Consider the following 13,013-nt stretch of genomic DNA (forward strand, 5'->3'; position numbering starts at 1 on the left):
CCAGCTTTGTATGTGTGAAATATTACATATCCTCAGCTAGAGTAAGGCGGCATAGCTCCATTCAGTTTGATGGTGCTACACTGTTTTATACCAGCTGAGAATCCAGCCCTATCAATGAGCCCTGTTCTGCTCTCACTTACAGCAGGAAAACCAGGAGTAACTCTTCTGAAGTCAGTAGGCCTGATTCTGATCTCATTTACACCACTGTTAATCCACTAACCTCAGCAGAGTTACTCCTGATTTACAGTGTTGAAAGTGAGAGCAGAATTGGCCCAGTAGGGGAGAGTCAGAGTGAGAGAGGAGACACAGACCCTAAGTATGTATCAGCTTATTCAAGTAAAGCTGAAGTGATTTCTCAGTGCTGGTGATCATCAGTTCATTTCTAGGAGGAGTCTGCAGGAGGACAAGTTCCACAGTGTACAGCACGCAAGGCAAGCACTTATCAGGGAAATTGCTTTTGCTCAATTCCAGTAATTTAATCTCTTCCTGTTCAAATGCACATCCTTATGGGAACAGTTCTGAGACATTCGAACCAGCCGTTTGCATGGCACAATGTCTCACTGCGCTTCAGAGATGAAAGTGAAAGTAAGCATTCCAAGGGCTGAATGGTGCATGCAGATGGGGAACTGGTGGTTACTGTAAGTGATGCAGGATATAGAACGTGGAAGTGATAATGCTGCCTGCAAGACAGATGATGGCAGGAGCATTCTGTGACAGAGAGAAAAAGGAAGTATCAATAGGTCACTTCTGGCTAGGGTGACCAGACAGCAAATGTGAAAAATTGGGACAGGGGGTGGAGGGGTAATAGGAGCCTATATAAGAAAAAGACCCAAAAATCGGGACTGTCCCTATAAAATCGGGACATCGGGTCACCCTACTTCTGGCCCTAGTATCCCAGAAAGAGGCCTTTAAAAACTGGGCCAGAGAAAAGTAGTAAAACTTTATAATAATACGGTATGTGTGTCAGTCTGTCTTCCAACCATGCTTTGTACCAATGCCCTCTGCTGGTTGGAATGTCAGAACCATTCAAACATATAATTCCACGTTGCCCTCTGTGGCTAAATGCTAGTACTGTTGAGCATTGATGGGGATACAACATTAGGCAGAATTTAAAGTGTAGTTCTCTGGAAAGAGGCTGTTTGGAGGAGGAAAGAAGCAGAGCTAGTTGGAGAAGGGTGGCAAAGGTCCCCTCAAAAAAATGTTTAGTGGAAAAAATTCACCACAATTTAAAGAAAAAAAATTAATCATTTCTAGGTCCCAAGTTGCTGTAACAATCCTGCCTCTCTCATACCCTAAGGCAAAATGGTCTGCATAGCTTTGGGAAGGCTTTATAACTTGGCATCTAACAGACAACATAACCAGAAATAGTTGCTGTACCCTCATTATATTTGTTAAATATTTTCGCTTTCAGTGATGACTTCTAGCAAGAGGGGGCAGCACTGCTCCACAGCCAAAGCCATGCGGGAGCATGAAGCCAACATCGTGAGAACCTGCAGTCAAACTTCTTCAGTGCTACAATAAACAGGTGCAAAAAAATAAACTGTTCTACAAAAGGTTATAAAAGTCACCCGAGCCAGCTTAGAAAATGGCAGGAGAGAGACAGACAGAGCAACCGTTTCCAGGCTTTTTGTACCCAGGGATTCTTTAGTCCAGAGGACCTCTGCAAGAGTGTTTTAATAAACCAACCAGCCCAGGTTATAGGTGCAAACTTGATTCCATGTACCAGCCAGCCCAGGTTATTACTGCAGTAGTGGGTTTAATATATCAGTCAGCCCACATTTGTGGTGCCACTGAGTGATTTGCCGTACCAACCAGCCCAACCTATTAGTGCCAGAATGATTTAAAATATTAGCCAGCTTAGGATTCAACAACAAACAACATCAGCCTGCTTATCACTTACACACACTGGCAGCCCAGATGAAGCCATCAATCCAGAACCCTCTCTGCTTTAAATTAGCCATGTTAGCTGGCACTGCAAATGTCCTGGAGTGAATATTTAAGAAGCTGGGGACAGAGATTCCAGGCAAAATTCATTCATCCCTTTCCAGATTCTTTTTGAGGGAATGGGAATGAACTCTGGGATTCCCGGAGCACCCCATTTACCCCAAGGAAAGGCCCTACGTGGATTCTGTTCTACATAGGTTCTTATCACACACACACACACACACACACACACACACCCCTCTCTCCAGGTAAGGCGGGCTGGATGTAGCTCCGTCTAGAGTGGATCAACACTGTTCCCATACTGTCCACTTCTACAAGGAGCAAGGCACTCCCCTTGAGCTATGCTTGCTGCCTCTGCAGTGCTCCCAGACTCTCAGGGAGGCAGGGACTGAGCTGAAGACCAAATTCAGCTCATCTGCATAATATCACATTAACTCTCAACAGAAGCCACAGGGGGGCATGCCAGGGTACAGTGTCATAGTCCATGCACATAGACCAGTACTAACTGAGCCAGCGATGGCAACCATGTGTGTATTGGTACTCCTGGTTGAGATAAGCTGAGGTGGGTACTCACAGGCGTGATGGCATAAACACCTACTGTATCTAGATGAGACAGCTGCAGATTGTCTGGACGGAGATGGAGTGACAGAAATACATAGCCAGGATATGGGCACATGCTGGTGCTGCCTTTGCAGTATATCTGAGTTCATGCTCTGGAGACACACACACACACTGGGCCAGACTATGGGCCCCTGAAAATGTGTGGTCTGTAAGTGGCTAGGATGTAGCACAAGGTGGGGAACTCAAAGGGTTAATGATGCTTTCCTACACCTTTTAGTCAGCAGCCTGCAAAAATTGAACTCGAACTAAACCCAAGACACAGAAGCCCAAGTGGAAAGGGAAGCTACCTCCAAAGGGGAATTTTCTGCTATCACAAATAAATGAAAGCACTCAGATTAAGCCAGCCTCATTAAACTCATTGACTCAGCCCCTGACATTTTGTATTGATATTTATTAATGGTGACTTCAGACCTCATCCGGCACCGACAATTTCTTCTTGTTCAGTTCAGCGGCCTGCATTCTTACTGATTTTCTCAGCACTGCCCTGCCCTGCAGCTTCTGTGCAATGCTGAATGCATCCTGGGTTTAAAAGTAAAGGCAAAATTCACCTCTTGGATCCTCCAGGCAGATCTTAATCCTGACTCTCTGTCCTTGCTGCTTTTCAGATCTCCCACGAAGTCAGCGGATGTTTCATGGGCATGGAGCAAATTGTACGGTCACTGCGCTTCCTGAATAATCCAGTGAGGAAATCCTCAGAGTGGCAGCAGTTCATTCCATAGGTGAAATCCTGGCCCATTGAAGTCAATGGGAGTTCAGTGGGGCCAGGATTTCACCCCAAGGCTGCTACTGAAGCATCAAGGTTGCAGTAACCCAGGAGCCAGTCCTACATCCCCACCTTCCATGAGTGAAAGGAAGGGCTAGTGGATCCAAGTATGCCAGTAGCCCCCAAAGGGCAGCATGCCATGGCATGCAGGAATCTGGACCTTCTGTGCTGGCTCCCCCAAATCCTGCTTTGCCTGAGCCAAAGAACAGCATTGACTCGGCTATGGTCAGAGTCCTGTGTGTCTGAAGGATTTGTCCCCTAGAGTATCATAGCAAGTCCACAGGGCAGGCTAACGTCCAGGCCTGTGCCCAAAGCTTAGCTGGAAGGATATTCTTAGGGGCTACATGGATTTCTATTAGGGCTGTCAAGCGATTTAAAAAAAAGAATCCCGATTAATAAAATTAATCGTGATTAATCATGTGATTAAAAAGACTGTTAAAAAATAATAGAATACCATTTATTTAAATATTTTGGATGTTTTCTACATTTTCAAATATATTGATTTCAATTACAATATAAAATATAAAGTGTACAGTACTCACTTTATTTTTTATCACAAGTATTTGCACTGTAAAAACAAACGAAATGGGGGGAATTGAAAAATCCTATTACAAGTACTGTAGTGCAATCTCTTTATCATGAAAGTTGCACTTACAAATTTAGAATTATGTACAAAAATACCTGCATTCAAAAATAAAAATGTAAAATTTAGAGCCTACAAGTCCACTCAGTCCTACTTCTTGTTCAACCAATCGCTGAGACAAACAAGTTTGTTTACATTTGCAGGAGATAATGCTGTCCACGTCTTGTTTACAATGTCACCTGAAAGTGAAAACAGGCATTCTCTTGGCACTGTTGTAGCCAGTGACACAAGATATTTACGTGCCAGATGCGCATGTTCTTTCATGCTTCAACCGCCATTGCAGGGGACCTGCATCCATGCTGATGATGCGTTCTGCTCGATAACAATCCAAAGCCGTGCAGACTGATGCATGTTCATTTTCATTATCTGAGTCAGATGCCATCAGCAGAAGGTTGATTTTCTTTTTTGGTGGTTCAGGTTCTGTAGTTTCTGCATCAGAGTGTTGCTCTTTTAAGACTTCTGAAAGCATGCTCCACACCTCATCCCTCTCAGATTTTGGAAGGCACTTCAGATTCTTAAACCTTGGGTTGAGTGATATCTTTAGAAATCTCATCTTGGTACCTTCTTTGCGTTTTGTCAAATCTGCATTGAAAGTGTGTTTAAAATGAACAACATGTGCTGGGTCATCATCTGAGACTGCTATAACATGAAATATATGGCAGAATGTGGGTAAAACAGAGCAGGGAACATACAGTTCTCCCCCAAGGAGTTCAGTCCCAAATTGAATTAACACATTTTTTTTTAAACGAGTATCATCATCATGGAAGTATGTCCTCTGGAATAGTGGCTGAAGCATGAAGGGGCATACGAATGTGTAGCATATCTGGCACGTAAATACATTGCAATGCCGGCTACAACAGTGCCATGCAAATATCTGTTCTCACTTTCTGGTGACATTGTAAATAAGAAGGCGGCAGCATTATCTCCTGTAAATGTAAACAAACTTGTTTGTCTTAGTGATTGGCTGAACAAGAAGTAGGACTGAGTGGACTTGTAGCCTCTGAAGTTTTACACTGTTTTGTTTTTGAGTGCAGTTATGTAATCAAAAATAAATAAATAAAAATCTACATTTGTAAGCTGCACCTTCATGACAAAGAACTTGTATGAGGTGAATTGAAAAATACTATTTCTTTTGTTTATCATCATTTTACAGTGATATTTGTAATAAAAAATAATATACACTTTGATTTTAATTACAACACAAAGTACACTATATATGAAAATGTAGAAAAACATCCAAAATATTTAATAAATTTCAATTGGTATTCTATTGTTTAACAGTGCGATTAAAACTACGATTAATCACGATTAATTTTTTTAAAATCACAGTTAGGGCTGTCAATTGCAATTAACTCACGCGATTAACTTAAAAAAATTAATTGCAATTAAAAAAAGTAATCACCATTAATCATAGTTTTAATTGCATGGTTAAATAATGGAATGCTAATTGAAATTTATTAAATATTTTGGATGTTTTTCTGTTATCAAGTAGAACCTGTCATCAGCATGGACACATGTCCTTGTTAGCACTGGGAAATCCAAGAAGCAAATAAGGAACCTCATCGGCCAGCTCCTGGAAAGCTGTTGTTGAAACTGAAAAAAAAGGAAGTACCCTGCCCCCTGAAAGGGTGACAGCCCACATCTGGTTCTTTGTTAAACCACATCGATTAAAGGAACAAGCCTGAATCATTCCAACCCATCATACTGACTCTCCTCGAGGCTGACTGTTGATAATTACAGCATTTACTTCTGCATCTGAGGGCTTAGATACACTTGTAAGTTAGGGCGCCTGGGGGCTGCTTTAATGCGCTCTAACTCCTGACCTGTCCACACTGGCAAGGCACTAAGAGTGCCCGGACTCTGCAGCTGGAGTGCTCCACATCCACAAGAAGCCTAATTCTTGCTGCACCCTGGCTGAAATGCCCGGGCATTAGTGTGAACAAGGTGTTGCATTACTGCACTGTGATCAGCCTCCGGAAACATCCCATAATCCCCTGAAGTCAAGTGGCCACTCTTCTCAATGTTTTGAACTTGGCTGTAGGACTGTGGATATCCCCGGCATGCTTATCTGCTCCAGGACAAAGCAACCATTAGTGTGGAATGTTGCTGCTGTGAGTGTGTGTGAGAAAGAGAAGTGTGTGTGTGTGGGGGGTCTGCTGCTGTCTGAACTTACAAGACAGCATACAGACACACTCTCAGCACCCCAAAAACCCACTCTCTCTCCCCCCACAAATACACAACACACTCTCCGTTACACTCTCACCCCCCCCTCCTTTGAAAAGCACGTTGCAGCCACTTGCACGCTGGGATAGCTACCACAATGCACTGCTCTCTGTGGTGTTGCAAGAGCTGCTAATGTGGCTATGCCAGTGCGTTTGACTCTGACAGTGTAACCACATGGCAGCGTTTTCCCTGCTGCGGTCTCCGAAGGCTGGTTTAACTCCCAGCGCTCTATATCTGCACGTGTAGCCATGCTCTGACTCTTCTCTTTGCTAGGCTGTTTCTCACCTTGGCTCATGACAAAACTAAGGCTCACCGATACAGTACACTGTCAGGTCTGCATGTTGTTTGGAGTATGGCATTCATTCAGCCAGACCTGGGTGGGGGTTAGTAAGCAATGGAAATTGATGCACACATTAGCTCATCTGTTGACCGTGCCCCCCATTGACCTTATCTTCTGAAGAAGTGACGCAGTGGTCCCCAACGCGGTGCCCGCAGGTGCCATGGCACCCGCCGGGGCATCCGTGTGCGCCCACGTACTGGCCAGCGGACAAGCATCTGCCGAAATGCCACCAAAAAGCGGCGTCATCAAGAGGCGTCGCCACCGAAATGCCGCCGAAAAGCGGCGTCACTAGGAGGTGTTGCTGCCGAAATGCCGCTGATTTTCAGCGGTGACACCTCTTAACACCGCCAAGAAGCGGCAACGTCTCGGCGGATGCTTGTCTGCCGGCCATGGTCCTCAGTGGCTCGTCGTCCAGCGCCTGCCACCCGGAAAAGGTTGGGGACCACTGAAGAAACCAATGGCTAACCCAGAAGCTAGACAGAAAGACAGCTATTAGTGAGTGGGCTAAAAGGTCCCAGGAAGAACAATGAAAATCTGCCTGTGATGGGGTTCTCCCATCACTTACAAGAGAAAGGAGGGGAAATTAGAGATATGTTTCTCTTCTGGGGTGATAGGTCTGCCCTCTTTGGCTGGAAGGCAATCAAGGTAAGGATCCATTAGGCATCTGGCCCTTATAAGCAGGCTGAGGGAACTCGGTGTGGAGAGAGACTGTAGGACTCTTCTGCCAAGGAAGGCCAAGCAGTTTGGGGCTGGAGAGCTGAGTTACAGGAGCTGCACTAAGCCCTGTGGTGGACCCCTGGAACAAAGGACCAGATGTCCAAGGAGGTACTCCTGGGGCAGTGTTATGGAAGGGGAACAGGGAATAGAAGCAGCCCACAGGGAAGTCCTGAGCTAGGGCCTCTAAGAAACAGGGAAATGAAGAGACTATCAAGGAGAACTATGAGTTGAACCCAGGAGAGGCGAAGGATCTTTTGTTTATGTTGGAACTTTGAGTGTTCCGGAAGGGGATTCACTTTTATAAGACCTGGCTGGAGGTCCAGACTACAGATGACCCAGAGAGAGCCAGCCCATTGAAGGGCTAAAGAAGTGGTCACCGGAGGAGTGCCAGGGATGAGGATCCCGGGCAACATTGCACCCTGAGTCACGAAGGGGTGCGCTACTCGAGGTGAGGATGTGCCATTACGCTGCCACTGCACCATAAGAACAGTGGGCCCCAGGAAATTAAAGTACAAGCTGCGGCTTAACAGGAACTCTGCATGCCTACGCAACCGATTTGGATTGCTATCTCCAAAGCCTTTGTCTCGAGCGATGACGCTGGAAGCCAGATGGCGTTATTAGCTACATTCCAAAGCATTTTATCATGAAATCTGCAAGCCAAAAAACAATAATCTCTGCTATGCTGATGGGAACTCAGCTTTGCCAGCGTTCCTCAAAGAAACAGGAGTGATTAAAAAACCTGGGGGAAGGGTAGCGAGACACTCAACGTCCATTGACAGCCACTAGGAGTGGGGCACTTGCTTCCCATTTGTGCTTTTGCAAATCTCCATGTTCTTAACCTGGATCTAAGGATAAAGAGTCTTGTGGATAAAAGGCTCGAGACTTAGGATAAAATTAATCAAGCCAGGTTAATCGTCTGTCAGGAATATTTCACTTAAGAGACACTTCGGTGTGGCTGAGGTGGAGCAGTCCACACTAATTAAACATTTGATGGAGCTCTTGTAAATCTTATAATAAATTACAAAGAGTCAGTGTATTAGTGGGGGTTCAACTCATTCCCAGATAGCATGAGTGAGAGAAGTAAAGAAATGCACTGATATTTGTTAGGAATGGGAAGGATCTGTGTGGTAACGCTTTCTTCGGTGCATGTAGCATTAAATAACACAGGGAAGTTCTCTGCTTGGTGGGCAGAGTGCTTAGCACGAAAGGAAACTATCACTAATAGGCTGTGTCTTTTTTTTCTGGAATTTAACACTGTTGCTATCACCAGTTCAGTTCTGCTAGCGACAGCAGTGATGGAATCCTAGTGGAGACAAAGCATTAACCATGGTGTTGTCTAACCCTGCTCAGGGTAGATCTAGATGACATGCGGGTAAAGCATGCTAGTGGCTGCCTGGCACCCTATCTAAATTAGCACCCCTATGGCTGCTAAGATTGAACCATACGTAACAAAAGTTACGTAAGAGAGGGGGAAGACTAGTGTGGACGCAGACATACAGCGCTGTAAATTTTAACACAGACTAAGGCTTGCTCCCTGTCAGAGCTTGCAATCTTAAGCCCCCTAGAAAACCATTGGGATGACAGCTGGTAGTAAACACTATGCCCAGTAGTAAGGATATGTGTAGCCCTGAAATAGACAAGAAAAACAAGAGACGAGTCATAGGAAAAGAATTCAGAGGAGACAGCGTCAGCTTGCATAGACTTCTCTATACACCAGGCCGAATGTTTACCCTTATGCTCATGAATGTCCATTTTAATTGTTTTGTTATACTACATATCCCACTTCCAGACAGATCAGCTGCACCATAGAAGACTAAACCCAACTGCTAATAGCAATGGAATAATAATAATCCTTCACTGCCTTGCAAAATTCAACCTATCCATTTACCCATCTGAGTGTGGGGTTTTGGGGTGAGTAAAATATCAATAGGTTTTTTTCCCCCATTCTCATCATTATGACAAAGGAAGGTCAAGTCGATTTTGTGCCTGGGTTGGTAGTTTTGTGACCATTTTGCAAGACTAATATAGGCTATATGGAATACAAGAAGAAGTTACAGACCATCCTGCCAAAGGGTGGTTGCCTGAGGCCAGCAATTCTCACCTTTTTTCATACTATGAGCCCATGTCAGAAGAGAAAATGTCAGGCCTCATCTCTCCGTAATGAAAGGGTGGGAGATTGAGACCTCCATGATGAGAACCCACGCATCAGGCCTACTTGGCAGGTCTCACTCTTCCAGAGACCCCATCCTACCCTCATGTCTGACTGATGCCAGTACTCAGACACAGTTCCACAGCTGTGAACAAAAACACACAGGATCTCAAAGGCTGCAGAGGGAGGAGCCAACAGTTGCAGCTGAAGCCACTGTAGCTCCTTATCTACAGGAAGCTGCGTAGGTGGATGTGCTGTCCAGCTCATTTGCTGTGGCCTACTTGCCTAAGTGTCTGATTACAGTGTCTTTTCATCATTTTTGTATTTGTCCCCTCCTCAAGACAACAGGTGACTCAAGGAGAAACTTCTGCCTGTAACATCTCATAGATCATGCATTGCAGGTTGTTATGATGAACCAGAACACAGCTGAAAACAAGCTCCCCATGGTGTGGTGTGTGAGTTTAAGAACTGTTTGATAAAGATAAGTGGAGTGGAAGGAACTCAGCTCTCAAAACTGTACAATACCGTCTGTGTAGCAGCAGTGTTGTAATGGAATGACTCAATGGGAGCTGGATCAGGCCTTTATATAGTATTTTTCATACAAGGTGTTCCAGGTGCTTTAGAAATGTTAATGTCTGTAAGCCTGATAAGTCCTAATAGCCCCATTACATGGGTGGATAAATTGAGGTACTGAGTGGTTAAGGTCACTCTGCAAGTCCAAAGAAGGCCTACCTCATGGCAGTATTCACTTTGGGGAAATAAGTGCAATATTCACATTTAAAAGGTTTTGGCTAAACTGACTTTAATCATAACTAAAAGATTCCTTGGGTGATGCTATCATTAGATACAGTGCTCAGAGTTTTACTGAGTTACAACCTCCCAGAGGTTCATTGTGATTGGAATATAACTAGTAGAAAGCCTGGAGTTACCATGGGAATTAAACCACATAGAAAGGAAAGCTGTAGGCATTAATAGATTAAGATCTCTTAGATAAATGGCTTGATTTCCACTATTGCACCAGACAGACAGCGCACGAGTCAGTACTGGGTATATAGGAGTAAGCTATTTTTTCCCCACACCAGGCAGTTAGATCTACATTTAGTTTAGTAGTTTGAACCTTGAAGTGACTCAGCTGATCCCTGTTCAGCAACCATTTGATTCTCCACAGTTGCCCCAGCTCTCCACGAGGTGGTGCTTGGCTGCCTTGCTTCTCATGCCACGGGCAGAAGAGTGGCCAGTTAACTCATACTGCTATGGGAGGAGATCGGTCAACCGACACAACCAACCCTCCTCTCTCAGCCCAGTCCTGCCAGAATACACCCTACTATAAGAGGGGCTTGCTCCTGGATCTAGGAACAGAAAGATAAACCACTAGCTGATTAGTTTGCTTTGGTTTAAATGCAGGTGTCATTTTAAAGCACACCCAGGAGGCACAAATTCTGATCCCACCATCAGAGTTGAAGTTTAAAAGGAACTTGCCTGACAAAGGATGGCCTGGATCAGCCGGTCTTCCTGCAGGACCTGTGGGAGTTGGGGAAAAAAGGGCTTTAAGGTGGGCCCCAGCCCCTCCCTTAGCTGCACTGGAGCACCTGTATCAAGACCTTTCCCGCGTCATGGCTGTCCTGGGGCCCACCTTAAAGCCTGAACTACACCCCAGCGTATATTGCCTTCTCCAGGTAATTGCCACAGAGCCGGAGGATGTGTGCCTCTACCCCTCCCCATAAACTTACTCTCCACAGAGAACCCTCTCTCTTTGGCCAAGGGGGATGATACTGGGGAGCTGACTGACCTTTCGGCACAGGCAGGGCAAGATTCATTTGTGGACTGGGGCAATGAAAATTGGATCCAAAGGTGGGGGGGTGGAGTCTCAAAATTCTCAATTCCATGCTTATGTCTTGTGGACTTGCCGGTGCTAGTTTAGCCTCTGCTGAAGGATGCAGCATGCTGTGCCATTCCTCAGTGGTTTTGTAGTCCAGTCAATCAGTGCCGGGCAGGGAGCCCTGCCCACAGCAACAGCCCTTTTGCAGTCAGACACCCTCTGCAGACTTACTTGCAGCATCCCAGAGGCTACTGTGTTGGGCCTTCTTCACAGCAGTTTAAACTGTTTTTTGGGCCCTATCACACCTGTTGAAGTTGATTTAGGATTTGGGTTTCAGGGATTACAAATCAGAGAAATGCCCCGCCTCAAATAACCTGAGAAGTTTAAAATAAAGCACCTTTGATCATTCCAGCTCATCAGATGCAATTCAACCATCCAGGGCTTTAGTAACAGTTTTATTTCTCCTGCTCATATGGTTATAGAAGCAGCATCTGATGCATGTTTTTCCTAATACGAAGTAAGTCATGGAGTAACTATCTTTTTAGGATACGATCTAGAGACAAAACCAACTCTACCATCGAGAAAGATGTGGTTTATTCCTCTACCATCAGTGGGCTCCTTTATTGCCTCAAGGGATTCTCTTCCCCTTATAATATCCGGGGAGCAAAGAGGCATGAAATTTGATTTCTTTATTCTAAAGATAGTGGAGATTATTTTAATAATTTTCCTCTCACACTATTACTCTGAAAATTTCTCATTCAGTGGTTTAATATAAAATCCTTTAATATCTGCTTCAGCAATAAAAATCTCTGCTTTCTTTTCTGTAAATGTATTAATCTCAGTAAAGGATATAATTTAAACAGTGAAAAAGAATGGTACAAAAATATAGGGGCAAGTCTGTTTCCAAACAATGATGCCTCTGGACTGTTGAGGGTCTGCTTAAATCGCATCAGGTTGGATAAAAAGTTTTGTATGCCACGTTCATCCATCAAGGTGTACCTGTCCAGTAGGACATCCAAGAGAGAACCAGAGAAACAGACAGATGCAACAAGAGTAGCAGAAAAAGAATGCGAGAAGCATCAAATACAGACTGTAAACTTAAAGAGAAAGACCAGCATGAACTAGAGTGAATTACTATTGCTTTAGCACCACCAGTGTGCTCACCCCCAGACAGATCAACAGGAAATCCTGCCCCACACTACTTACTCTCTAAGAGCTACATGAGTTACTTTAGAAGAACAAATGCACAGAGGATTTTGTGGCTGATTTTTTATTTTTGAATTTTAAACCCACTTCTATATGGCCAAACCTTATTGGTGCATACTTTTGGATTAAATATCAGCATCAACTAAGATTCATTTTCCTTTGAGTATGAGAAATGGCTGTCTCTGTGGAAAACCACCAGGAAGCAACGAAGTTCTCAGAGGCCATGTCCACGCTATAGCAACATAGCTATGGCACCACAGCTATGCTGCCAGAATCCTGTAGCATGCACACACAGACTACAGCGACAGAAGAGGAGTTTCCGTCACTGTAGGAACTCCACCTCCCTGAGCTACAGTAGCTAGGTTGATGGAAGCATTCTTCTGTTGAATTAACTGCATCTGCACTGGGGGTCAATTCGGCATACCTACAGCACTCAGGAGTATGGATTCTTCATACTCCTGAACACCAAGGGTATGTTGACCTAAATGTAAACCAGGCCTCGGATCCAATATGTAGATTTCATTGCAAATCTATCTTAGGGCAGGTCTCCACTAGAAACGCTGCAATTGCACCAATGCAGCTGCACCT

At 44.6% G+C, this 13,013-nt stretch overlaps 1 protein-coding gene across 1 annotated transcript in view; it reads right to left on the reverse strand.

Moving 5' to 3' along the window:
- Window positions 1–9,397, reverse strand: part of ADAP1 (ArfGAP with dual PH domains 1) — a 111,313-nt gene extending 101,916 nt beyond the window's left edge. Inside the window, exon 1 of the mRNA XM_044981066.1 lies at window positions 9,353–9,397. Within this exon, the coding sequence (XP_044837001.1) occupies window positions 9,353–9,362 (10 nt within the window). The 5' untranslated portion in view covers window positions 9,363–9,397. The remainder of the gene's footprint in view (window positions 1–9,352) is intronic.
- Window positions 9,398–13,013: the final 3,616 nt, after the last annotated feature.

This window comes from Mauremys mutica, chromosome 11 (genome assembly GCF_020497125.1).
Source record: "Mauremys mutica isolate MM-2020 ecotype Southern chromosome 11, ASM2049712v1, whole genome shotgun sequence".
NCBI classification, from domain to species: Eukaryota; Metazoa; Chordata; order Testudines; family Geoemydidae; genus Mauremys; species Mauremys mutica.